The 27,934-nt window shown below is 43.9% G+C and overlaps 2 protein-coding genes across 9 annotated transcripts in view; one reads left to right on the top strand and one right to left on the bottom strand.

Moving 5' to 3' along the window:
* Nucleotides 1-12,911, bottom strand: part of TECPR1 (tectonin beta-propeller repeat containing 1) — a 29,756-nt gene extending 16,845 nt beyond the window's left edge. For 2 of the 8 annotated variants that reach the window (XR_014572807.1, XM_083800289.1), the window contains exons 1-10: nt 12,684-12,911; nt 9,930-11,820; nt 6,379-6,611; nt 4,781-4,879; nt 4,510-4,692; nt 3,866-3,988; nt 3,050-3,175; nt 1,580-1,754; nt 1,382-1,482; nt 23-124 (exon numbers count right to left, since the gene is read on the bottom strand). Coding sequence is in view for 7 of the 8 variants with exons in the window: in XM_083800289.1 (XP_083656415.1) it covers nt 23-124; nt 1,382-1,482; nt 1,580-1,754; nt 3,050-3,175; nt 3,866-3,988; nt 4,510-4,692; nt 4,781-4,879; nt 6,379-6,611; nt 9,930-9,960 (1,173 nt within the window). In the remaining variant the exon portion in view is untranslated. Of the gene's footprint in view, nt 1-22; nt 125-1,381; nt 1,483-1,579; nt 1,755-3,049; nt 3,176-3,865; nt 3,989-4,509; nt 4,693-4,780; nt 4,880-4,982; nt 5,455-6,378; nt 6,612-9,548; nt 11,821-12,683 lie in introns of those variants that run through there. The other 6 variants (XM_083800290.1, XM_083800291.1, XM_083800293.1 and 3 more) reach the window with 6 other exon arrangements.
* BRI3 (brain protein I3) lies at nt 12,215-26,874 on the top strand. The gene is made up of 3 exons (XM_083800411.1): nt 12,215-12,554; nt 14,089-14,203; nt 26,486-26,874. The coding sequence occupies exons 1-3, from the start codon at nt 12,389-12,391 to the stop codon at nt 26,616-26,618; spliced, it is 414 nt and encodes a 137-aa protein (XP_083656537.1). The 5' UTR covers nt 12,215-12,388; the 3' UTR covers nt 26,619-26,874.
* The last annotated feature ends 1,060 nt before the right edge of the window (nt 26,875-27,934 follow it).

Raw genomic sequence — 27,934 nt, 5'->3', positions numbered from 1 at the left:
AACTGGTATACAGGTGTCTTACCTGATTATTTAAGCCTACGTTTACCATCATCATGTCTCCAACCATTTCAATCCAGCTTGTTCCACAAGGATTATGTGAATTCACACCTCTTCTAAACCATACCTACAACAACAAAAGTCTGAAGTTTGCATCTTCTGTACAAGCAGGTGCACAGCTAGAATTAATTTTCTTTAGTGGATTAGTCTTAATCTCCAATACTGACTAATGCATTGCCTTGAGAAGTCACTCACCTCCATGTTTGTTTGTTTTAATCAGGTGAAGATAAAATAATTCTTTTAATAGTAACCAGACAACGTGTCTTTGTGATCAACTAAAGCCAGAAGAGCCCACAAGGACACATCATGTTATGACTTTCTGTGACAGTTAGTTTCTCAGCCATTGGGAAAATATTTGCTATTACATGTCAACTGTAGGCTATTTTTGATGACTCTACATCAACTTCCAAACAATGTTCCTGTGAAGCTGAGCTGACAGAGTGATCTGACAAAGGGATTTTTTTCACTGGTACTGCTCTTTAAATTGTCTCCTCTTAGATTAGTTTTTACCAATGAGAAAGTGTCTGTGGGCTGGGTACCTGGAAAATTTTCCAGTTATGCATCTATATTTAGGATATGGTCTTATAATGACAAGTAGCTACTTTAGAACTTGTTGGTTGAAACATGTAACAGACTCTGTACTTGACTACCTTTGGCAAACCTGAAGAAAAACCTACTAGCTTATTTACATTTATTATAGCGGTTTTAGGGGCAGATGGAGCAGGCTGGACAGTCAGTTGCCATGGCTCAGCTGACAAGCAGTAACTCATTAAACCAGTGTAACTCAATTACTTAAAACAGCTTAAACTGTTTGAATTACTTAAAACACATACGCTTATCCCAAAATAAATGCCCAAAGGGAGAGCTACACCAATGATGTAACTACTTTGATTTAAATCACTTCCTGTGCTTCACTCTTACACTCTTCCTCATGTACAGAAGCCCGTAAGCCACACAGCCTATGAGGAATCTCATTCATATTATCCATCTCATTCTTAAATTGTCTGTGATGTCAAAGTAAGAATCTTGAACTGTTACAATGTCTTAGTGTTTGAAATCAAACACATTTTCTTCCCAAACAGAATTAATCTCTGGTTTTGGATTCGATATGAAGGGATTCATTGAAGGGAATATTGAAGTTGCACACAAGTATGTATATCACAAACCACAGTGTATTTCTGTAACAACAGGGCTACTGGAATTGCCCAAACCATGCGTATAGAGAGTCCAAATCAATGATATTTCCTATGAAAGTTACATGCCCATTTCAGAAGGGCAGATAAAAAAGGGAGAAAAAACAGAACCAGAGCATAACACCTCTTACCTTCCGATCTTTTGTAACACACCACACCACATCAACACCCACAGAGACATGCATAATCCCATTTTCAGAGTTTGGGGACTCCACAGTACTCCAGGACATTCCTGCAAGAAACAAAGCCCAGAAGCCATTGTAGGTTATTTTCTTATGCAACATTACAAAAATCAAGGAGGTTTCATACTAAATGTAGCAACACTTCACCTTGAGGGTTATTCCTATCAATTCCTTCTCTCACAATAGCTTGCCCTTCCCAAAGAGTTGCCCAGAGGAGGTCATACGGTCCACAGCTGATCTGTACAACTTCACCAGGAGTGGTGATTAAGGACCACATGGAACCTTCTGGATTGTGATGGCAAACGTTTTCTCTGTACCACACCTAGACAAGTTTAAAAAAACAAAACAAAACTTAGAAAAATACTACTACAACAATGAAGCTATTCAGAGAAGCATGATGACATCCTGATGAAAGAACAGTCCTCCTTTAACAACAGTTGTTTTTTTTTAATGCAGTGTTTGCACTGGCTGTTAGAAGTATTTTTTTGATGCCAATTATGCTGTTGAAGACTATTTCCTTATGTACTAAGGGAGGAGGTGTTTTTACAGATTAGCTTTTATCATGGACCTGAATCTGGATTGGGCACGTGACCTGTTGCTACAAGTTCTGTGTATATTTCAACAATAAAAAAAAAAACCAACACACTTTGTTATATCTCAAGGCATGTTAAAAAAACAAACAAACAAACAAAAAAAACACAAAACAAGAATGAACAAATACACAACATGAAAATGTTCCTGTTAGATGAGAGCCCAACCTCACTTTCACTGAACAGAGCTTGCCACAACATGGGTAAAAATTCCATTCTCTGCGCAGCCTGCAGTGACATCCCATCCATCTGCCAGTCGTGCTCAGACTGCCTGCATGATTTTTTTGACTCCAGTCAAAACAGGAAGGTCAAAGAAAGCATCCTGTGGTGGTCATACAAGCGCTCCAAAAGACGACTGCTGAGTGCTAAATCATCAGTTTTAGAAATACATTCGTCCTCTAGGGACTTTTACTTTGAGAAATGAAAGCATTTTATAATGTCAGTCAAGTAAGCCTGTAGAGTGGGATGCGAGTCAGTTATTACGGGGAAGCCTGAGGCACAGGGAATTTCATTTTAAACAATTTAACCAAGATTGCTTGCCTCCCCAGGCAGTGTCAAGTGTGAGTGCAGTCTCAGGCTACCTGTTACAATTACTACATTCTTCCTTGTGAGACCACAAGTTAGAAATTGTCTAGGGACAAAGGAAGGCTACTCAGATGCATGCTCTAACAATGAAGGAAGGAAAACAAGAAGCTATCTCTACAATACTGAGCAGAAGATGAGGAGCATTACAATGGGCCTAAAACCAGAAACAAAACAACAACAACAAAAGAAAGATGTATAGTTTTCAAAGGAGAATAAATTCAAAACATTCCACAGTTGGATTCTATGTTACCAAGTCTGGAGACTCAAACAGTAACCTCAAATCTCTCAATCCTAGAGAATTTTAGTAAGGAGCAGGCCTGCCTGCACAAGCAGTGTAGTTCCTTACCAACATAAGATGATAACAAACATGTATTGCTTTAAAAGTACTTAACTCCTTTTCAGTAGTAATTTATATTAGAAAATGTATGGAATGTGCACATACCCTTCCTTGCAAAGAAACCGCCCACACTGATAAACGGCCAAGAGGCTCATCAGTGATTTCCCATCCTCCAATTGAGATGTCATTGAAAGGGTCTGGCAACTGATCCGGATCATCCCGTGATACAATCTGGAGCAAAGAGAGGGAAGACTTAGAACAGAAGAGATGCTGCAAATGGATAGGCCGTTTTGCCGATGGCTTAACTTGCTTTTTGCAGGTTTGTTTCAGTATCACTTCCCAAAGAGGCTAAGCACGGAGCTTCTTTCTCTCATTGAAGGCTGCTATTTACAGAGGGCGGAGAAACACTGCTGAAGCAGCACAAAAAAGTCTTTGTTTCAGCCCCAAACTAAAGGAAAGTTTTGCTCACAGAACATTCCAAACAGATGTTCTTTGAGTTGGAAAGCCGGAACATCTCAATTTTTGCACATTCTCAGAATGGAGCAACATTTATTAAATAACAGTTATTTATTCAGATAAAGGACACAGCTGGTTAGATGATGCTAAACAGGTGCCATCTCAAAAGAGAATGCTTTGTCAATAACCAAAGGAACTTCAAAAGTTAGCGTGAAATTTACAGAGGATTTGAACATCTATCTCCAACTGCATTAACATGAGATTTGGTACCTTATTACCACAAGTTTCTAAGAAAAATCCCAGCTTTCCATTTATGCTTGCGAGAATTACAAGGTTGGAAGTCAAGGAATAAAAGTCCAACCTCCAGAGCAGCAATAATCAAATATAAGTGCAGGGAAATTAATTTTTATTTCAGAAAAGAAAAAACAAAAACAGTTTAGTTAATGTTAAAAAGATATCCAGAACCTTTGCCCAAATATCCCGTGATTTGTATCTCCTGTATCTGATCCATCTCCTGCGTCTCACACAAGAATTCCACTTCTTATCCTTTGTGTAGGTGCTGGGGAAGTCTATGGCGTAAGTCCAGCCCTGCAAACAGAGGTTTTCTTTTGTGAAAAACTGGACCAAGGAAAAGCTTGAAATCTTAACTCAGAACGATTCTGCACAAGAGTCATTCCTACAGACAGTACAGGTTACTGTGCATGTCTTAACAGCCTGATTAACAGACAAGCTAATTCTGTGAATGATTTATGAATCATATGAATCATGTCCTAATTCCTCTGCATGATATATACAGAACAAACAAGATACAGTAAAGCACTTTGCTTTCTTCATAGTAAGTTTTTAAATAGCAGCAATACAAAGTTGGCAGCATTTCTTGGCCTGATCCAAAGAGAAAAAACAACAACTCCTATCGACTTCAAAAGCTTTCAAACAAGATCCTTCCTCATGTTGTATTATAGCTGAGCTATTTCCCAAAGAAAAGTAGCTATGGGAAGTTAAGAGGTACCTTTTATTTTTATAGACCTTTTGCCATTTTATAAAAGTGCCTTTTATTTTACAGACTAAGGATTCCCAGAATAGATCTCTTTTTGGTATTGTTCACCTACCCCTTTCTCTGTTGGTTCCCCTCCAATATTTTCATCCACATACCAGTCAGACTCCCACTCCCAGTGTGGTGAAGGCAGTGTGAAACTATCAAGCTGCTGATGTTTTAGCCCGCTCACATCACTCCACTGCCAGCGGTCACTGGGCAATAATTTCTCACAAAAGCCACCAACTGGATTCCAGCGCTGCCAGAAATAATAAAAAAAATGTTTTATTTGAAATCACATCACCTCATTGGACATCTACAGAGCCCTAGTGAGTCATAAATTATACCTTTTTTTTTTTTTCTGCAGTAGAAGAGGAATAATTCTTGGGGTGAATGAACAAGTGGTCATGCTGTAGATCCCCAGCTAATATGGTCTTTGGAAGAAGCTGTTTTAAAGTATCAAAGAAGGACCGACTGCAGAGCTAGTCCCAACCAAGTAAATTTCAACTACAAAAATAGGAATGATGGATGATATAGTTTACTACTTACAGTGCATTTTTCTTTGGTGATGTATGTCACCATGATATTGAAACATTAGGATAACTCCTGTGTAGATGGCTTTGGGATTTCTAATGTATCCCACGTGAGAAAGTTGACTAACACGTGGCCTACACTAGGAAAACAGCATAGTTTCGACACCAGAAACTGTCAAAACAACTACATCAATAAATCTTCCTGTATCTTATCTTACCATTTTTTTTCCTAAATCGGTTATAGAACAAGTAACTTGCTAGGCTGTTCACCAATGCAGTTGTGGTTTTTCTTTTTTTCCGCCTCAGTTTTACCCGCTATAGAAACACTGGCAAGACTGGTCAGGTAATACTGTCCTGCATTTTAGGGCACATGGGAAATCAGTTGTTCAATTAAATTGCCATTATGCAAAATATTACTTTTTCTTACTAAGAATCTTACTAAACTGCTTTGCACATTATCTGTAAACTACTTGAGTTTAAATCTGTTGTTAGCTCTTACACAGTATTTCCTTTTGTGCTTTCTAGTGTTTTGTTTTCCAGTTTTTCATAGGCTAAAAAAAACAAAACAAAAGTTTTAAAACAACAAACCAAATCAATTTTAAAGTTTTTCATTTTTTAAAGAACATGCACGTTTACTTAGCAAAATGAACATTCTTGAATGGACAGAAAGTTGTATCAATGTTAAATAATGTACTAAAATAGTTTGTTCTATCTTTACCCATGTAGATAGTTAATGTATTTTCTCAACTTACATTTATCCTTTTACCCCTTAGAAAGCAGAAAAATGTGTTGAAGAGACTTATTCTATCTCTCAAATAACTTCTGGTGAAGTTAAAAACAAAATAGATAAATGTACTTAAAAACACTGTTAAAAACATTCTTTTGATGTATCTTACATAGAAAGGATCATCTTAATAACACTTCTACACAAAAAAAAAAGAAGCTGGAAACGTACTTTAATGGAGAATTAATGCCCTTACTAGAGAATTCTCTGATACATTAAAAATAGTATTTCAAAGAATTCTTAAGAATTCTTTGAAACATTACAAAAAGAGTATTTTTTAAGAATAGCGTATTTTTGTTGCCTGTTACACTGGACATTTTCTTAAGGAAGCTATGTCTTTTTCACCAAGGAAAGGAACACATCAGGTGGAATGGGTGAAACAGCTTGCATGAAGGATGCTGCAGTGCACGCTGTTCCTTTAGCAAAAGCCAGAAAGTATAATCTTCCTTTGGGAATTAAAATATTAAAATAATAACCTATTCAATGCATATATACTCTTCAGAAACATGAGGTAAAAAATGAAAAATAAAACCAACACTCAATCCGTGAGAAAAACCTACAGAAACAGCTAATCTATGGATTTGCTTTCTGAAGAACATACAGCAGAGGTATGCATAGTGTTCCATACCTGATTCTCATAGGTCTCTTCCTGGTATCTAATAGGAACATCACCTGAGAACACGTAGGTGTATACTTGATGATCGCAGGCTATTCCCCAGCAGCACTGCTTGACAGCAGAGACCCGTTTGAATTCCAGCTGTGTATCCTTACAGAGCTCCCAGTGCTGGCCAACAGTGGACAGAGTGTAAACCCTCCCAAATATGTCAACAGCCCACAGAAGGGAACTGGACATCGCCATGTCTGAAAGGCAAAAAGGAGGTATTAATGGAAATGACAGTTATAAAAAATGAATCTCGAACCTAGTGTTCTGCTCAGATCCAGCACCAGTCAAACTAAAGAGAAAAGTACAGAATGATCTTTTATAAACAGCCCATGTGAAGCTGACAGACGGATCTCTTTGAGTCAGAGCCACACATCGGTCTGAAAATTCTTGTGAAAGACCTTGCTACAGCCACTCTTGTCCATCCTACAAGACCTTGCAATGTTAACAGCACAGTTTTGGCAGGCTGAGGACAGAGGCCAACAGTGAACTGAGACACACTGATGAAGCAGCATGGAGTGTTTCATAGCAGAAAGCTTCGCTCTCCAGAGCTGGTCATGCCCTACACACACTGCTCATCTCAGGTGCACAAAGCCACGGTGTCTCATGGTACCTCCTTCTCAGCCTCCTCTTGCCATCTGCCAACGTAGCCACACAAGTGCAAGGGAAAGAATGTGAAGTGAGAATTCTCCATAAACACACATATAATTTTAGTCCGTGGACATCTCATGCTTTCGGACAGATGTTCGAGGTGCTACTGCTACCAGGAAACCTCTTTCCAAAGCATGCTGGTGACCACTCTGGGATCTAATATTTATTTAATATACATAGGTGTGATATTTATTTAAGTGTACACAGAGCACTGTTTGACAGCAGACAATTGTTTGAGTTCCATTCCAGTTTTATCACTTAATAAGCTGCTATATTCTGGGCACTGAAGCTCTCCCCTAAATGGAGGGGTCAGCATTTTCTGCAAGGTAGGTGTAGGCCAGTCCTTTCAGAAGTCAAGAAAAGCTGGCTTATTTCTGCCAGCTGCTCTCCGGATGCCATTAAACCCAACAAGTTTCAGTTGCTCTGTATGTACGACAAAACTAGTGATGAGTATTTTGAACTTTGCCTCCAGTTCTATAAATATGTAGTGGGGGACCAGGAAGGGAAAGGTAAAAAGGAGAACTCACAGCCAAACCAGTGAAATCTGGCTTAGTCACCGTGGAACGCCGCTTCTCCATGGTCAAGTGGCAACTTTGCTTTCAACAGATGAGCCTGAGGAAGCTCACCTGCCCGCTTTCTGACAGGTAATTAGCAGAGATGCAGGGGGGGACTCGTTTGTACCTTGTGCTTGAATGCAGGAAAGAATCAATGCACATCTGGAAACAGCTAAGCCAGTATCATGACCTGCATGGTAAATGCACAGGTCCACCCTGGGAGGATGCTTCTGAAGGCAGGAGGAACACAAAGACCCATCTTCTGCTGTGCTGGAATTCTTTTATTGCTAGTGCTGCTGCTGCTAAGTACCTACAAAACTGGCTCCATCAAGGAAAAAAACGGTAACACTGGGAAGAAAATCTGCAGTAGTCAAGAATGAGTGAAAGCCAGGGGAGGTCACAGAGCAAAATTCTCCTGCTAGTTGTGGCAGCATAACTACGATGAATCCTCTGGTTTGGGCTTCTTGGTTTTGTTGTTGTTGTTGTTGCTGGGAGTATCAGCACTCTGTGCTTTATCCCAACTCTGCAGTACAAACCTTGAGAAGTTAGCCTTGCAGGACAATCTTCCTGGGAATCTTCATTTGAGCTCTCACAGGAAAACAGTAAGACGAAGATAATTTTGTGTTAGGAAATAGAGGTGAGAAATAGGGCATGTATAACTGACTTCACTCTTGGATCAGCCATTTATCTTCTTTATCTGCATTTTTACATTGGTAAAAAGAGGTTGGTACAGAAAGGCAAAATGTGGAAAAATTGAATGGGAAGAAGTGAGGATGAGGTGAAAATTATGTATCACTGGGAAAATAAAGCCCATGAAAATAAACCTGTCAGTGTAAGCACTGAAAATTCTGCAGAACGGTCTATAATGGAGAAAAATATGCATTTAATGCTGAGCAACCAGAACGCCAGCAAGTCTGGAGTAAAGGAAGCATTATGGATAATGCAGTGAAGAGATCCACAGTCAGATAATAAAGAAAAGTGATGCCTGGGTGTATTAAAGATAGACAGATATACAAATGAAGGCCTGGGTCTGGAACGACAGCCCAGGCAGGCAGAAAAGTGCCTGAAACAGTTCAGAAAAAGGCAGTGGAATTTTCAGATATCCCTAAAATGATGAAGTTAGGAAGAATATAGATGGATATGGATGGGATGGAATTAAGCTAATCTGAGAAGATGCAACTGAATTAAAATATTCAAGACAGCTGAAATAAGCGAGTTTCTGGATATTCTTTCCGTTGAACTTGTCAGACTGAGTGTTTAGAGAATCACGGGATGTGAAAATGCATCTGGGGTTATTAACTACCTTTAAGAATTAAATCTAGGTCCCTTTGCACTGGCAGCGCTGCAGAAGATCAAGACAAACGTTGCTCGGCTTTCAAGGACGCTCCGTGCCGCTGGCTCATGCCCGTTGGTGAACACACAAGTTGCCCGGTGGTCTCGGGGCGCAGGAGGGCCAGACCCCCACCAGCTACGTTTCCCTCACCCCTCAACCTCGCCAGGCTCTTCTGATACAAGCAGAGCTATTTCAACGCAGAAGGCACGCTATTCCAGTGGAGAAGGCGTGCTGTGGGATGAAATTCCCCACTGCCTGCCCTAACGCCGGCTGCTACCAGCTCAAGAAGAACATCCCCGTTACAAAGCCGGGGGAGCTCCTCGGGGGACACGGCTTCAGGGGTGGCCTCGGCGGCGGCTGGCAGCAGGGCTGTGCCTCCCAGCGAAGCACCCACCGGCACCCTGAGGTGACGGCAACCCACCGGAGGGACACCGGCTGCCGGGGACCCGCACGGCTCCCCAGGGCACCACTGCGGCGCGGCGGGAGCGCAGCCGGCCGCACGCCGCCCGTCAGCCCGGCCCCAGCCCCTCCACGGTCCCCCCCGCGGCCTCAGAGCCAGTGCCCGCCGCTCCCCTCCCGGCCCGGGGCGAGCCCCTCACCTGCCTCCCGCCGGCCTGCCCCGCTCCCCGCCGCCTGAAGGAGCCGCCCGGCCCTGCCCGGCCCGGCCCCGCGGGGCGGTGACACCGCGCTCCCTCTGCCCGCGCCCCGCCGCCATTACGCGGCCCCGCGGGGCGGCGGCTCCTCAGGGCCCGGCGGGGGCCCTCGGGGCCGGCCCAGGCGGCGCTTACCGGGAACAGCGGCCCGGGGGCAGGTGGCAGCGGCCCTCCCTGCTCAGCGCCGCCGGCCTGCCGCAGCACTGCCACCTCCCTGCCCAGGCGCCTGCGTGCCCGGCCCCGCCGCTGCCATCCCGCCCGCTCGCCTACAGCGAGCCGGAAAACCCAGCGCGACAGACGAGAGCTTCCATCGGCTGTTGGAGTTACCAGGCAGGAAGGCAGGCTGCACAAAGATCATTTCCTGGCTTCGCTCAGAGATGCAGCGAAGGAGGATGAAAAGTCAGGCATCTGCTTCAGGCCTTTCTCACAGGGAACCAACCAGCAGATCTGCTGTGAACCCACCCAAGGGGCTTCTAGCTGCTGGGTGATTGGAATACATCTGCCTTGCTCCTGTATTTTCAGAGGGAGCCAGGTGTGACGTGCACGTGAAATTCTCTAGCAGGATGCCTGTGTGAGGAAAAACCATCCTGCCCGGGACATTTCCTGCAGGGCCATGGAAACACGCCTCACATGGCTCTGATGTGGTCCCTTTTGCAGATCGGTGCCTAACCTCAATGCAGAAATGCTGCTCCCTAGTAGTGTTTTTATCTGATCATTTCAGTAAAACATTTTTATAAAGACCAAGTACTGCTTAGGTCATAAGAATTTCATTTTGCAAGGTCTGTTGTCAGTTGTGTCTCTGATACATTTGACATTTACTCAGTTCAGCTGCCTTTTTAAGCAGGTGAAATTGAGACTTGTTTTCCATTGGAGTTGGATTGTAGAAAAGCTTAAGGCATATTTTCTGTGATTTTCTCTCAGTTTGCATTCTGACCCACAGTCTTGTAATCCTACACGGTGGCAGCAGGAATGACCATGCAGGGAGCTCACATGACAAGCCATTTACAACCTGTAGAGTTCTCTCACACTGATTTTAAGGAGGAACTTTCATGTGAGGCCAAACGTGCATTATCCATGACACTGGCAGCACACAACTTCTTTGTGGCCAGCCAACAAGGACAGTGGCTATGCTACACCTGTGGTTTGATGGAAGAGTTAGGCAGGATGCCTCCTTTGTGGAAGCTCTTTCTGGGTGTCTGATGCTGAGCCCTACTTTCTGCAGTTGATGCTGTTACAACAGTGACTGCTATTTGGTAAGGATGTAACAAGAAAGATTTTACAAAACCAAACAACGGGTAAATGCAAACAGATTCTGGGCCAGATTTTTATTTTGCTGCCTGCTGGAGCAGTGGATTTTGTGTGTTATCTGGGGCATGGCATGAATGTGAGCCCCATGTCCTGTTGTCTGTGGATGGGGCTCTGAGGCCTTGCAAAAGAAGGAGAAAGCATCCAAATACCTTCTCTGTTTTCTGGTTACAGTCCAGCACAGGAGGAAACAGCTTCAGTGAACCATGCTTCACTTGCTATGGCCACTAGCCCTTGTCCGCTGCGATTTCTCAGTTTTGCCCATAACTGCAGCACTCCCAATGCAGGTCGCAGTGTACCACGTCAAAGCCTCTGCTGCACAGAAGGTGCAGTCCGAAGGGGCCTCCCTGCGCAGCTGGGACATGGCCCCAACCTAGGCAAGGCCGGAGCTCAGGTATTGACTTTGTGAGTCTGTAAACCTCTTGTCCTGAAGATAGGCTTTGCTCCATCCAAGGCATTTTACACCACATTCCACTGTCCTCTGGCCATGGCCCTGACTGGCCAGAGGTGGCTCTTACTTGTGGTTTCCCTTCTGCCTGCTGGCTCTTCCCCACTTTCCCAAATCTCACTTCTTCAAAAGGGGGATTTCTCACCACCACTCAGTGTTTGTTATAGGGAAGTGCCTTTCCCCAGATGAGGAAGCCCTGTGTCGCCTTGGGCTGTAGATTTCTTGTGGAAGCCTCCCACCGCACAGAGCATCAGCGGTGACACTGGGCAGGGTCGGAGGGGGAAACAGGGCAGGGATGGGTCTGGGCACCCTCATGCAAGGCTGCCTGGGCCCTGGGCTTCCCCTTCTGAGCACGTCATTTCGAGGCCTGCCAGTGCCTGTGCGAAGGGGCAGCCTGCGGGACCTCGACACCACAGGACGCGGATCAGGTGCTCACAGGACAAAGGCACGGAGCAGAGGGCAGAGCTGTGAGGACAACAAAAGACGGGGAAGAGCCTTTCCGCACGTGGCCCGAACAAAGTGCTGAGAACTCGGGTTGTGGACGCAGGGCTGCCCGCTGGTGAAGCCACGGGCAGTTTCCGTCGGGGACAGCGCGGCACCCCTCGCTCTCCTCACCCTCCCGTCAGCCCTGAGCCGCCAGCCTTCCCCGCGCCCTCCCTCACCGCCCCGCGCCGCTCCCCCCGCGCGGCCCCTTTAAGGCAGCCCCTCCCGCCCCGCTCCCGCTCCCCTCCGCGAGGCGCCCGCCCCGCCGGAGCCGCGGCGTCACGTGGGGCGCCGTCTCGTGACCGGCCGCGAGCGCAGCAGCCGGGGCCGCCCCCCCTTCCCCGTTCCCCCCCCCCCCCCCTCCCTTCCCCTCCCCTCAGGCGCGAGCCCCCCTTCACCCTCCCGGGCCGCGGCGCCCCCGGGCGGGCGGGGCGGGGCGGGGCGGAGGGCGGCGCCCGGCAGCCCGGGGCGCTGAGGGGAGGGCGCCGCTTCCTCCTCGGGCGGGCAGCGCCTCCGCCTCCTCCTCCTCCCGTCCCCTGTCCCCCCCAGCATGGACAACAAGCCCCTGCTGCAGGAGCGGCCGCCCGCCTACAGCCCCGCCGCGCAGGGCGCGGGTTACGACTACGGGCAGAGCAACTACGGCGCCATCCCCGCCCCGCAGCCCGGCTTCCAGCCGCCCCCGCCCTACCCGTACCCGGGCGCCGCGGCTGCCGCAGGTGGGTCTGAGGCGGGGGGGGCGGGGAGGGGGCTGGCGGCCTCTGAGGGGAGGCTGTGGGGGCAGCATCCCCCTCATGCGCCCCTCACACCCCCCACAGCCCCCTCGTACCCCAACCCCCCTCACACACCTCGGTATCCCCCTCAGGCACCTCACACAACTCCCAACCCCCTTCCCCAAGCCCCTCAGGCCGGGCGCTGTCCCCGCGCCTCAGGCCGCCCGCGGGCCCCGGGGCAGGGCCGTGGCCTGTGGTGCCCGGCGGGAGGCGCTGAGGGGGCTCCGGGGAGGCGCTGCTGCCTCCCTCCTTCCTCTCCTCCTCTTCCTCTTCTCCTCTTCTTCTTCCTCCTCATCCTCCTCCGAGGGGCCCCAGGTGTGCAGGGCTCCGGTACGGAGGCGCCGCCCCACCGGCGGGTGGCTCCTAGGGGAGGGGGGGGGATAACGACAGCAGTGAAGTGGCCCCAGGAGAAAAGTTACGCTCTCTGTGCTCCCTGCGTGCCTCCCTGGGCTCCCCGGTTCACGTTTGTTTTGGTCTGGTGCACCTCAGGAGTCCTGGAGAGGCTGGAGCAGGTGAGCGGTGAGTCAGTCCTGAGCGCAGTTACAGAAAGGAGCCCGTCAGGAGCTCTGTAGTTGTAAGGGAGTGCTGCTGAAATGGCAAAAAGTCTGCCGAGCGCAGTAGGTGCGTTGGGCAGAACTGTGAGGTAGCAGGTAAATCTGCCAGTAACTTGGGATGTTGTGCTACAATACAGATATTACTGACGGTTGGCCTTTTGATTTAAAATAGTGGAGTTCACGGGCTTTCTGGTGTGTAACGTGGCTGAAGAAAAATCAGATCTGTGCTCTGGGAGAGAAGCGCAGGATGGATTATACTTGGGCAAAGTGTGTCTTAGCTGTAGGAGTGCACTGCATACATCTAACCATCCCTTTAAAAACATTTATTTATTTTTCACATTAATGTAGTCGCCAAGGGCCTGTGCTTTTTAAGTACAGTTCTTCAAATAACACATTCACTATCCAACAACATGGGTTTTGTGAAAGGTTTTATTTTCTGTGCCATGCAGCCTGCTTCCTTTCCACTTGCATCCTATCACTCCTGCCTCTCTCTGTAGCCAAAAATGTAAGGTGTAGAAGTTGAGCTGGACACCAGAGGAGAGGAAGACTTTGTTTCAACTGGTTTGTCTGCCAGAGTGGGGCATACCTGATGCGTAATGTCCAGAAGTGAACTCCACAATCCTCAGTTGTTTAAACTGTTTTTGTTCAATGTTCAAACAGCATTGAAACAAACTCTCAAAGTTAATTATTAGCTCAAAATCCTTTCTAGATGGTTAAATTGTGCTAGATACTTGGAGTTATGAAGTGGTTTTGCTATTAGATGTGCTGACTGGTATGCTTTGATTCTGACTTTGAAACATTCTTAAAGTGCTTCACCAAGACACTTCTATTTTTTTTAAAAGTGTTCTGTTTCTGTACTTTTCACTGAATTATTAGTGATTTCTGTGCCTTACACATGGTGATTCAGTTGTTTTTCCTCTTTTTAGGATATGCTGTTCCTCCACCGACATCACAGCCGAACTATTCGAGCACATACACCATTATTCAACAGCCTGCTACCACCACTTCTGTAGTAGTAGTTGGTGGCTGCCCTGCCTGCAGGTAAAATAGTCCTCTAGTTGAGAAATAAACTGAGCCTTATGTTTTATATTTGAAACGAGACGTATCCATATAGTTGCCTGGTTTTTCTTTGTGTGTGTGTGTCTGTATTAGAATTGAACTAACTGAAAAAGCACTAAAACTCAGCAGTTCTTTAATCTATGTAGAATGTCCTAATAGGCTGTAGTTGTAGACAACTGCTATAATTAATACAATAGACTTTATGCAAACATTAATCTGTCTGGTATGATGGAGAAAGATCTGTAGGCAGTATTTTTAATGAAAAGACAATTCAGTCACAGGTGTAGAGGGTCAGCTCTTGGGGGAGAGGATGATAGGAAGTCCTTTCTGATACATTTATGACTAGTGATAGCGAGTAGCATGACTTTATTGTGAAATGTTCTGTGATCTCTGACCGTCGTCAATTCTGGTTATCCGGCAGTCCCGTGGAAGGGCTTCTGCTGGTGTGGTGAGTGTCCTCATCCCCACAGTCTCCGCTGTGCAAAACCAGGCAAGGTGGTTGTCACTGTTGATTAAAACCCTGTGATACTGGTGTTTTTAAAAGTTCTCTTACTTTGTAAGTCCCTTTACTGCAGAACTATAGGAAAACTAATAAATCTGATTCAAAGTGTTAATCTGACAAAGCAGTAAAAATGAGGAAAAAAAATGGTCTTAGTTAGAATGGCAACTTAAGGGCAACTTCCCCTTCAGTGATCAACAGCCATAAAATAAGAAAAGGGAAGGAGGCATTCTGTTTCACATTAGTGCTGTAAGTCTGCAGTAGTTCTTTTGCACTTCTCAGTTCTCTTCCTCCCAGGATATTAACTAATGGGTGAGGGCAGCCAGATTGCTGCTGGTGCAGTTCAGGCGTTTGTGCGCCTGGCCAGCTCTGACTCAAATGCAGAATCATTCCCCTTCTGTTAAAACGTATGGGAGTTACCCTTGTGGCGTCTTATGAGGAAGCACTTTGTATTCTGCAAGTCTGAGCCTTTTCTTGTCCATTTCAAAACATGTAGGAAACAGACTTGCTAGCATAGCTTAAATGATACGGGGTTTCAGTGCTAGGAAGGTGATGGAGATTGTCTTAGTGATGGGGACAGCGCCTCTGATGCCTTTTGGTTGTGTTAAAACTGATGTGTGTTTGAGAGTCAGTACCTGCCTTCAAAGGTGGATTCAAATAAGTATCTTGTGATGTTAGGTTAAAGCAGGTGCATGCTGAAATTCCAGCAGTTAAGGCTGAAAAACCTGTACCAGCTAGAGCTATTGATCTAGAAGATGTATGTTTTAAACAACGAGGGAAAGTAACCTCCGAGCTGCTGGGAGGATGTGGTAGATCCTGCCACTTGAGTAATTACATTAAAATGCTCATGCTTTGGCTCAACCAGAAGACAGGAAAGATATTATGTGTTGTCTGGTAAAAGGCAAGCAGTGTGTTTATACAGGTCTTCTGGCCTTAGAACCAGGAAACTTCAGAAAAAAAAATTGAAGTAGTCTTCTGTGATAACGTAAGGTTGGTAGACTCTTGCTGCTATTTTTTAGGGTTTTTTTTTCCTAGTGGCTATCCAGAGATTCTCTAGGAGATTCCTTTGAAATGGTCATTTGCAAATAAAGAATCTAATTCTAGTATCCTTTCAGCCAGATCTGGAAAAATGAGCAAGTTTCTGAATCTTTTGTAAGGTGCTGTTAAGTGACCTGACTTGAAAAGTCTTAAGTCATCATCCTGGTGCTACTGGAAGTAGTCAGTGTTTTTTAGAGAGAGAGAGAGAGAGACACACACATAGCGTAACCACGTTTTTGCTCTTGAATCCTCAAGTTTTGCCTTAGTCTGTGAAAAGAAATCAGGTGTGAGACCTGCTGTACGGGTTCCTTTGAGGCACAGTACTACGCAGCTGCCATGTAGGACCCATCTACTGTTGATCAGGGACTGGCAAGGACCAGCATCTAGTAACACTGTGTCATAATTGTCTTTGCACTGTGTTTTCCCTAACTGTAGTTAAAGAGTCAAATTTGGGGGGGGGGGAGGGGAAGCTCAGACTGGTTGTCTTTCCTTTAGTTAAGGAGTTGATAGTCTAGTGCCTCAAGAGCAGCAGCAGCGAGGCTTGATGGGAAGCATAATACCAGAAATATTCACAGGAACTTGAAGCATCAGGCTCGTGTTCTGGAAGGTTACATTGGCTATTTACTTCTCTTTGAGAAAGAGCTCGTAATCCTCTTTGACTTCTCAACACCTTAAACATAGCTCTAGTTTACTTTCTTGGCCTGGAAACCTATTTTGTGACGAATGCAACACGCAGGTAGGTTCTGAATACATCACTGAACAGAAAGATACTGAAAGGGCATCGATAACATAAAAAGCTATTAATAGCGCCTAAAACTTTTATTAAACTGCCAAGACAGTTGTCTTGTTACTCCTTGGATTTGAAGTTATGCATGATCATTAGAGAAGTCCACGAGCTTTAGACTGTGAGGGGGAAAAGGCTTGTATGTGGCTGTGGAATAATGTAACTGATGGAGAGGGCTAAAGCCCATCAGCAGGATTTCTGCAATCAGAAACACAAACCAGTCAGCTCTATAGCATGGAAATGTTGCTAATTGAAAAAAAATATGCTATTTTCAACTTAAAATAGATAATTTTGAGGAGAAACATGTGGTACTGATCTGTTATTTTGGTAGGAGTCTGTTTTATTGCAGATGCAAATGATTTTGGGGTTTACAGGCTAGCTACAGTAGCTAGGTAGCTAGCCCTCTTCAGGCTTAGTTTGTGGTGTGAAGTCATAAAAAGTACAAAGTATCTCTAGAAGTAGGTAGTGTGCTCCTGGTCACCATGTAATTGCATTTTATTTTATTTATTTTTAAAAAATCTCTGAAGCATTGGTGTATCTGAGGGATGACTCTCCTGCCTTGTGAGCTGTACCTCTTGCCTAAAGTTATTCGTTAGTCAAATCATCCTCATTCGTCCTTGTTGCGTCCAGTGTTGCTTTCTAATTACAGACTTCAGCCTTGCTGCGTTCCATCCTTCTTTGCATTGCTAAGAAGTCTAGGTGGCTGCAGTGCTCGTAGTGTGAGCTCCTCTTCTAGCCCAGCCCTGATGTACAGAGAAACGTCGGTGCGGAATGTTGTCAGTTTTAGTGCTGGTAGTTGATATGTAAGGATTAGCCAAGTCTGGCTTTTAAACTATTTTATGTTCCCAAGAACAGCTTGAGTCATTACAGCCACTAACTTCAGAGATCCAGCTATGTAATTTAATTATCTTTTTAGCTGGGAGAATGCAGCCCAGCTACTTCTCTTGTGGTCACTTTCATTTTCTTTTTCTCCATCTCTCATCCGTGGGTAGAACAAACTGCAAAGGAATGTTTGCTTTCCTGTTTCTTAACAGAGGAAAGATCCATTTAAAAACTGTGACAAACGTGCTTTTGATCTGAAGTTTGCAAAAACTGGTTCTTTCAAAATCTGGTCAGAGCCTGCGATTGGCCCTGTTGGGTGTTTATGTTTGTATTTAACACAAATTGGGTTCTTTAAAAGAAAGGGTGAGGGAGAGGACATGCCACTGCATTGTGGTGGCTTTCTCTTCTGATGATTATGAATTACCTGCTTGAGAAGTATTACAGTGGGTTTCAAATTATGGTAATACTGAAACTTCTTCCAGGATTGAAGGATGAGGGACTACTGATCTCTTAGAGCCTTCTTCCTGACAGAGTGGTGTGGGTTTGTTTGTTTGTTTGATTTTCGATTTGATAAAGTAGTAGGTTCTCAGATTTTGGTTGATATTTGTTTTTATTCAATTAAGGGCATCACTGCTGAGAGAAGTGTGTTCTGGAAAAATTGCATTTAAATGATAAACTCCTTCAAAATGTCAATCTTCTGCTTACTTCAATCACAAGTGCTGTGTGTGGTTTGAGAGAAGCTCATTCAGGGTACAGGATTTCAGTAGGTATTCACAATAAATAACTTTTATATAAAGATTCTTAATATAACATCTTAATATGTACTGGCTAAATAGTCAAGGAATAATAATAATAAAAAAAGCTATTTATCTGATGTACTTTCTGTCCTGAAGAAAAGCTGGGGATTTTCAGTTTCTAGCAGCAGGCTGACATGCTACAGAGATCCTTTTGAATCTTGTGAGTAAAGCCAACTTTGAAATACCATTTCAAGGGTGCTATAAAGAGTAGCAGCTATAATAGTGCAGCAGCTCATGACACTGCTTTCTGTCACAAAGAAGCTCAGCCTGTGCTGAATCAAAGTAGCTTCCTTATAATATGCAGCTTTTTGTAAACGTATGCTGTTTGGACAGATTGGGGTGTTCATCCCTGCTGTGCTGTAATTTGGTGGCTGGAGCAGTTAGGGCATGAAATTCAGCAGTGACTTATGCATGTGACTGTGAAGAAGAAAGCCTTGATACAGCAGACTTGAGCAGATGCCATGAGTCTGCCACTCGGAATTACTGCCTAGGATAGCACCAGCCTTATAGCAGAGGCACGCAGCTGCTTAGCAGGAAGTCTGATACCTAAGCCCAGAAGAAGAGAGGAGGTGGTGACCCTTGGAATAGGGTCCCAGGTGAGGACAGCATAGTTTCATAGCAGTTCTGAGGATTTTTGTATTACTGTTTTGAACTGATTGGTGGAAAATAATCAAAACACTTATTTTTCTAATAAATGAGAATTTATGCAGTTAACAAGATACATCAGAAATATATTCCCTAGGGACTAGATCATCATTCTTATAGTGGCTGTTAACTCCCAGTTGGCTGCTGGGCCTGAGCTGATAACATTTTTTTTTTTTAGTGTCAGCATTTATCTTGGTGTCTGTACTCTGATAATTAGAACTTCGTTGTAGCAGTGAGGAGGAAACTGGTCTTGTTTGCTAGATGAAGGTGGTAACCGGAGGTGATACTAACTTGGCCACGTTACGTGATGAGTGGTGGTGGTGGGGAAACCACACAGATGAACAACCATTCAATGTGCCTTCAAGCTGAGGCTGGAGGAACTGGCACCTCTCTAAGTGGAAACTAAAACTGTGTTAGTATACCATCAGTAGTTGTATCTATAGTTATCATTTTTTTTTTCTTCTGCTGCTTGCATGTGAAATTTAAACTGCTTAACCTAGCTGCTTTTGTTGGATTAGCTAGGATAGACACAAGGAGAAGCTATCTGTTTGTTTTCACGTTCAAAATTAGAGGTCTCGTGTGCAACTTCCAAAGTCCCTGCTTGTCCCTGGTCTGACTGTTTCCACTGAAATCTAAAGTTAAAGACTCAACCAACCTTGGAAGCAGGAGAAATTGGGATACTGTTCTGAAAATTCCCCTTGCTTGATCAGTCAGCGAGTATCTGTGTGTAGGACAGCTGGAGGCACCTCTTAGTGAAGTGTAGCTTCTTTTCAGGTCTTGCAGAGCTTATCGTGCAATCAGAATGCTATCTTGGACTACCCAGGCTGCCCCTTGGACTTCATTTATAAGGGATCAAAAATGCTGATAAGCACACATCTAAGTACTGTGATGTAGTGTTAAGTCTAAAAATGCTTGTAGTAAATTGTACTAATATTGTGTTTGCAAATCTCCGTGTTGGCTCTCTGATCCTGAGCACATGACTTAATGTTTTGAGACTTATTTCCAAGAAAAGGTTTGTCTGAAAAGTAATTTGGTATTAAATGCTTGTCAGTGGGAATAATTGACCTTGCTTTATGGAATTGGCATCTGCAGTATAGCTTAAATCCAAGACACTGCTTGCAATATAAATAAACCTTTCCTCTTTATTTTTAGATTGGGAGTGGTGCAGTTATAATCAGCTTTTATGTGGTTTGTGTAGAACAAAATTTATGTTTGGTTACGTTAATGAATCTACAGTTTGAATATGGAATCTAATTACTCTGTAGCTCAGGTAAGATACACAAGCACAAACTAAAATATTCATGTTCTCCTTTATAAAATTTTTTTTCCTCCTTCTAAATTTAGTAACTGGCTAAGCAGAGACAGTGACTGGATAAGTGTTCATCTAAAATTAGGTGGTGACACAAATCAACAGAAACCAGAGCATGCTTGTGGAGTTAATGCTGTAGTAGCAGTCACGCTGCTATGGAGGTGCTAGGAAATGACTGAAATAACAGGTATGTTGTGGGGGAGGTCACACAGATCCACTTCTGCTGAGCTTCCCAAATGAGCGTCACCTGGAACTGACTTAGTCTGTTCCCTGGCTGTGCTGGCCCTGGTCCTCCTCTGCTGCCGAGCCAGCCGTGCTTCCTGCTGCGTGCTTCATCCATGTCAGATCTTTTCCCTGGTTCTGGTGTTGAGTATGGATGGCAAGTTTTTGTTGTCATCTTATTTCACTGGCATTCTGCGTGACCAAAGAACACTTCCCGAATAACTGTGTTTAGGGGGAAGGGAGTTCAAAGTAAATTCTATTTAAAGTGTCAGGGATGTCTGCTGACCAGGAGACCTGGGCCTTTGCAAGCTGATTAAGAGGGTTGATGGTAATGGGTTAGACAGCAGTCATCTACGCTTGGGTTTGCAGCTGCTCAGGGCTGACCAGAAGTACCCTGACTGATCCCTCTTTAATGTTCAGTATGTTTATACCTTAAGGACAAATCAAAATTAGGCTGCTTATACTCTTAACTAAACACATTGGTGTACTTGTCACAAAGGTAGACTTCAGGGCAGGACCTGAATATGAAATTATTAAAATATGTGGCCGTTTTGAATTTAACACCGATGTCCTTTCTGTTGCTGTATCTATAACCAGTCTGGTTATGTCTAAAGAGTTTTGAATCTCCTTGTGTTTCAGTCCTGTTAGCGTATTCTTTCCAGGAGACGGCAATTCTAGTAGCACATCTTTTCCCTGGTGAATGAAGTTGAAGGCATGAGATCCTTGTTTACTGACCCTATTCTTTAATTATAGTCTAATTTTGAGGGTTCCTTACAATGTAACTGTACAGTTTTAGTGTCTGGATGTGCCCTAGCAAACAAATTATCATGAAGCTTTCCTATTAGCCTTAAGACATACTGTGTAAACTCTGCTTGTGCTCAGTATGTTCAGGTAGGACAGCTAGTGGGAAATCTCTGGAAGCAGGTGTTAATAGGGGGTTCTTCGCCCTGCTTTCGAAGTCAGTCTAGTGAAGTGTCTCTTCTTTGGGTTAGTATGCCCTGAACTTGACCTAGCAAGCCAATTTTGATGTTTCCTGACTGGTTAGTAGTACACAGCTGACTTGGGATTAGGACTTGAAGGTTGGGTAGCAAGGACAAATTGATGGAGGCTACCTTTTCTCTACTATTATTCTTCCCTTTTGATGCTCTTCATTAAGACACTTTTTCTTTTTGTAATGAGGACCAAAGCTGCATATATTAGTCAAGATGAAGCATTAATAATCCAGAGCATATGGAAAAAATATACTTTGTGATATGCTCTTTTATGGTGTTTGCCCGTTTTCCAGTTGTGACAGTGATGACTTGTCTTCATAATTTTTTAATAGCTCCTTCCACTCTTCTTTCTCCTACTATCTATCCCCTCTGTTTTTCCCATCGATATTTCAGTTTCCTGGGGAATGCTTTGAGGTGGGAGAGGAAGGGAAGCAGCCACCACTGCCACGGTCTGAGGGGAATCCTGGGCTAGAGTTCTTTGTAGCAGAACCCAAGACACAAACTGAAGAGCAATATTAAACAAGCTTAGCAACTCTGGTGTCTGTAGTTTCTATGAGTACTGCTTGCTAAGGTGATGCGGGGAAGATGCAGGGCAAGTGCTGTGAGTCAGTGACTAATGTGCCAAATCACAGGTGAGCTTCTGCTTTGCAGGAGGGATGGTCTGGCTCCTTTTTGTCTGCTGGCATGTAGTGTAGTTCGTCAGCACTTTTCCTATGGAGGTAGAAATAGTCTGCGTGCCAGCTGGTGGAGACACGAAGCTTTTCTCTCTGACCCTCATAAACCCACTGGACGTACTTGTCATCAAGCCAGCAGAAGTGAAAAGGCTACAGCTGCGCGCATCGGTCCCACAAGAACTGCCTGCAGTGTCTTCTGGACAGGTGTGGAGCTGCCAAGCCTGACTACAGAAGAGAGCTTGGGTAAACTACGTTGTGAAGACAACTGGTAGTGATTTTTGAGACATTGCTCTTGCTCTGCTGTGTCTGTAGTCAATGGTCAGTGCTAAAGCTTGTGGGAGTATTAGGTATAAAAGTGGGATTCTGTGCTTTAAGTCCTACATTCTTTCAGTCAGGTGCTCATTGTGGCAAGAATCAGTCACTGAATCAAATTCAGAACCCCGGGAGATAAGCTGGAGCAACTTTCTGGCATGGCAGTCTGTTTGTTTAGGTCTTGTCAGTGGAGAGCATCCTGTCCTTCTGCAGAAGATGTAAAGAATATTTACAAAGTAAAAGGCTGCATTGTTACCTTAAGCTTGATTCCTTACACATATCTTTTGCTTTGGTTGGAGAATAAGATACTACTGATACCACAACTACTGTACAAAGTACTCTGTAAACGTTAGTGTCATTAGTACTTGTAGTATTAGCAATAATATCTGTGGGTGACAAGCCAGAATCATTATCCTTTACAACATGTCTTGACTCTACCGGTGTGCTGAATATGGAGATTCCATCCTGGAGAAAGATGGTTCTATGGATTTGGGCAGCATCACAGGTAAAAACTTCAGCTGTACTTTAAGCAGATGTTGATATCTGGATTTGGGAATGGAAGTATGAGAACAGGAGCTAAAAGGGACTGAAAGGAAAGATGAAACTTTTCCCATGTCTGAAGAGGCTTCCAAGAAGTGCTGTGGAGCCTTGGGGGGGGGGGGGGGAATGGCACCTATACCACTGGGACTAAATCTACAAAATTTGTGCCAGGTCTGGGAAAAATGGTAGGATCACAAATCCTGGAGATCTTGTTAGAACTGTAGAACGCTTCTGCAGAGCTGATCTCTCATTGCTCTTATGTCTCTGTACACACAGGTGTTAGTGTTCAAGAGTAATCTTATGTTCTTGTAGCGAACTAAGTGTTCACATGGACAGAGGGAGCTCTGGCAGTGTGTGTGTCTGACAGGCAACAGAGGTGGTGTGATGCTGAGGTTGTAGGAGTAGCCACCGTGAGCAGCGCAGGCTACAGAACTCTTGAGTCAGGATACTTGTGTGCTGAGACTACAATCAGTAGGATGAGTAGAATGCTAGTCTACATCTCAGCTTGTTGCCTTAATGGAGCCTTTCGGAATTACTGCTGGGATCAGCTGTACTCTGCGAATACCTTACGCCAAATAGAAAGTCAACTTCTATCATGCAACTCTGTAAACAGAAGGACGTTCAACAAAAGAAGGGGGCTGATGCTGAAATCCTAAACTGAATGTGAAGTTGTGTTAAGCAGCAGAGTATCAAGAACGCCTTGAAAAAAACCTTTGGCTTCTTATGATGGTTGAGGAGAAGGGCAGCAGCTCTTAAGTTAAAAACAAGATGTAATGTTTTAGTCAATTGCAGTAAGGGAGAGGTCTCTGAGACTGCATCTTCTTTCCTTCACTTTATTCACTTGTACAATAGCCTGGGACTGCTCTGTAGGGAAAAAACAACTTGTTGGTCTTGGCACCTTGCCTGTTGTAGCACGTATTTCAAGGTCACTTAGCTTGGTTTCTGTTGACTTTCACTGTAGCAGGCAGGCAAAGAGGTCACTTCTTGTTCAAGTGTTTTGCTTACCTCCAAATCTTGATTTTTATAGCTGCTCAATTTTCTTAAGTCTGAATGCTTAGGCTTTTCTGTCTATATTAATTCTGGGGGACAGTCAAATACAGCACTTCAGAAGGGGTTAGGGACTGAAGTTAAATGTCTGTTCAGATATTTTTCTGCTGTGACACAAAACTGCTGAAACAGAATTCTTCTCATGTAGGGTGGTCATTCAGTCAGGCCCGATCTGGAGCCACGCGATGTCAAATAGCAGGTTCTCCTGCAGCTCTACAAAGACTTGGGATTTTCGAAATAAAAGCCTGGGAACACCTACTAAGGGTTATTTTAATAGTGCTGCATGTTTGGCCTTTTGGATTATTTCTCTAGCTACCAGAAATAAACTTGCTAAACAGCTTATGACAGTAGTGCTGCACCTCTGAGCTGTTCTAGTGACTTAGAAAGCCTGAATGTGAGTAGATAGCCTAGTCCTGTACACACTTATTTAATTGGCACTTTCTACAATGAAGTGCTGATATTTAAAATACTTTTACACTCAATTTATGGCTAGATTTTTATTTTAAGTCACTCTCATCCTGTTGATGTGGTCAGAGCCCTAAGTGCCCGGTGTACCTAGCCTTTCACATGTTATATGGTCTCATGCAGTCTGAAGAAAGATCTGTGGCCATCTGAAATAATGCATCGGCAACTGGAGACTGGTGTTTTTAGTTTGCTTTTAGTTTCTCACTGTGCTAGTCTGCTAGTGATAGGCAATAAATTAAGTTAATCTCCCTATGCTGAGTCTGTTTTGCGTGTAGTGATAATTGGTGTGTGATCTCCCTGTTGTTACCTCAACTCTTCAGCCCATTCCATCGTATTTTCTCCCCGTTTTCTTTTGAGGAGAGGAGTGAGAGCAGTTGTGGTGTTAACCAGCTGGGTAAAACCACCACAGCTGTTCTGGGACTTTGGTTTCTGGTGATCTTGATGCAATAGGACAAGAAGTTCAAGTCATGTTATTAGACATTCACATGTCAATAGCAAAAAAGGTTCTTTCGTGCCTTTGTGCTAAGGAAATGTGGAGCGTTTCTAGTAAGACTGCTTGCTTATATAACCTTTGACATTGCCAGTGAAGCAACTGCCATATTACTTCTGCTTTAATTGTTTTCTTCTGTCACTTGACTTTCTGTGAGGCGGGGAGTTGGGAGATTTCACGGCTTAAATAGCAAGTCTTGCTGCTGTGAAAACATCCTTTTTGTCAGCTGATTACTTGGAAATACTTATCTTTAAAAAGATACTTTACACAAAGCTACTCTGAGCAGTGTATGCTCTGTACAGATACCGATGGTTCTGTGTGGTGTACCAGGGCTATTTGCAGTAGAACTGAATTACTAGAGCACCACTTCTGGGCAGAAGCAACTCAATATTCTTTTTATTTGAGGTCACTTCACATCACTACTTGATGTTTCCACAAACAAAGTGGAAAACTGCTGCTTTCCTCAGTGACAAGCCTAGCTGATGAAACACTGACTTATACTACATGTAGTTACCTAGTTTTAACTTGCCTGGTGAAAGCATGAGGTGATGGCTGACCAGAAGCCTTTAGCCAGTGTTACACAACTTCAATTCAGATCTTTCTGTTAGAAAGAAGCTGAGGAAAAACACTCCAGATCATCAGACCAAAACATTCAGAAAGCAAGGATTATTATTATTTTTCCTGAAAGAGCTCTAGTGCGCATATCCTCTGGGTGACACGAGGCTGAATGAACTGAGAGGGTTCACACTGGGATATTGTGGAAACTAGGTAGGCAAAGCATGTGACACAAGCGTGACTGCTGCCTGTTTTGAAAGACCTAAACAGCTGAGAAATGGAGCTGTTTTGTTGACCTGAAGTAACCAGTATAACACTGATAATTAAATAAAAGTTATCATCACAGATTAAGGTATTTTAAAAGCACACTTGTTTTCATTTTTATGAGCATATTCTTTAGTTGGTAGTAAGGTTAAGTTCTAGGAAAGTTTATCCTTACCTATACAGAAAAACTTGACCCTAGAAAGGGCTAGTAAAGCAAGTATCAAACGTTTTTCCTTGCTGCTTGTCCTGACCATTTGATCTGTCAGTGCTGTGTAGTTACTGGGCAAGGTTAGTTGAACTAGCATGCAAGTATACAAGAAAGGAGCCGTGAGTTTCAGATCCTTCAGGGACCAGCTAGTAATAACACGTCAGAAGCTGCAAAGGCTTTTGTGTTAAAGCTTTCTGAATCTGAGAGCACATGTGGCTTCAGTGAGTTCCACTGTGTATCTGGTGCTGCACCTGTGTATGTTTTTCAGTGTACTGGAATTAACCAATTGACACTACTGCTCAGAGCTGTGGTGGCTGTGTCTTGTGCTATGTACCAGTCCTGTTTTCCTGTTTTGTGGTGATTGATAAAGAAATGTCTGCTTTCTGGAACTGAAGTGGTATAATTCAAATTATCCTGTTGCAAGCTAATGGCATAAAAGACTCTTTAAAAAAAAAAACAAAGCTACATGCACTTCTTTTTGCTCAACAAAATGTGTTTTTTTTCTAGTGACTATTTTTTTTAGACTATCAGATCACAAAGTGGTAACTTTGGGTTAAACATAGTAGGTGTCTTTGACTCAGTCTGTTTTCCGTTTTTACAGGGTTGGCGTTTTGGAGGACACCTTCACCTGCCTCGGTGTTTTGTGTGCCATTGTATTCTTTCCAATTGGGATTCTGTTCTGTCTTGCACTGAGGCAGCGAAGATGCCCTAATTGTGGGGCGGCTTTTGGCTAAAGGGGACGATCGTGGACGTGCTTATGGAAGCTACAACTGTTAGCATACTCTTTCTAATGTAAATGTCATGTACAATCATTTTATTTGCTTCAGACCTGTTTTTGTAAAGTGTGAAGAAATTTAGTCTCTTGCATGTAATTTAAACTTAATCTTTTATGAGCATGTGCATTGCAAAACATGAAAACCCAACTTGTTTTCCATGTTTAGTGGCACCTCTTGAAAACTAAATAAAACTGCTTTTCCTTTTTGCAATCCTCAACTTGTGGCTGGGTTATTACATATGTGACTAATGTGTCTGATAACACGTAGTCTGAAAGTGAAGTTAGTAATCCTAGCTACAACTAAGGATGAGTGTTTGTCAGGATCATTATGATGACAATAGTCATGTTTTAGGGCTGTACTTGTTGGAACACACAGATCCCTTCATCCTGAGCCTTTCTGAGGAAAGTAGTGCAAGTACTGTCTGTGCTACCACTGTGTAATGGATGTGGCTGAATAGAGAGACCCTCTCTTTCTTCTGAAGGCTCGGTACAAGCGCTGTTTTAACAAGTGAAGGTTTTGCTTATGGACAAGTGTTACTTCCAAGCGGTTGCAGTAGCAGAACTGCTCCTGCTGTAGCAGAAGTTTCCTAGCATCATGGAACTAGTGTTCAACAACACCCGTAACTGCTGACTGAAGCAGGGAGCTCCTACCGAAAAAGAGAGGCTATGGCACTGCTATGGGCCACGACTAAAGATTTATGCATGTCAAAATATTTAATTCTGGTGCTGAACTGTTGAGGGCTTGTAGTCTAGTTTGATGTGCCTCTCTCTAATAGTTTAGAAAACTGGTGCAGGTGTTAAGGTGTACCCTTGAAACATCAGTGTTTCAAAATGATGTAATTGCTATGGAACTGTCCATGAGTAGCTAATGAAGTGTCCTCAGCCTTAAACACTGAAAGGCAGGGTGAGAGGAAGAGGAGGTGGAATGAGTGGACTCTACCTCTGCAGCCATCACATGCTCCTATATTATTTTTTGATATTAAGTAACTGAAAGGCATTTCATATGACTTGAATTCACTGTAGTAGCAGAAGCAGGCACAACAAAATGAATATCCACAGGATGCTGTAGGAGGCATATACATATATATTTATATATGAAATAGAAGGCTTTAGGGTATGGATTAATCGCTGAGGGTAGTCAAGAGAGACGCTTCACATAGCAGGCTGGAAATATCACCTGAACAGTACAGGTTCTGACAACGCACCGAACACTAATGCAGAATGAAGAGACAGGTTATAAGATCCTAGGCTAATTTATAAGCTGATTAGTACAGT

Source organism: Anser anser (assembly GCF_964211835.1).
Source record: "Anser anser genome assembly, chromosome: 15".
NCBI lineage: Eukaryota > Metazoa > Chordata > Aves > Anseriformes > Anatidae > Anser > Anser anser.
Note: the sequence above shows the minus strand (reverse complement) of the source record. Positions and strands in the feature narration are given on the sequence as shown.

Bases quoted from the DNA above. Each gene is read 5' to 3' on its own strand.
- BRI3 (XM_083800411.1), top strand. From the start codon at position 12,389: ATGGACAACAAGCCCCTGCTGCAGGAGCGGCCGCCCGCCTACAGCCCC. The intron at 12,555-14,088 runs GTGGGTCTGAGG...TCCTCTTTTTAG, and splicing joins GGGCGCCGCGGCTGCCGCAG to GATATGCTGTTCCTCCACCG. The intron at 14,204-26,485 runs GTAAAATAGTCC...CCGTTTTTACAG, and splicing joins GGTGGCTGCCCTGCCTGCAG to GGTTGGCGTTTTGGAGGACA.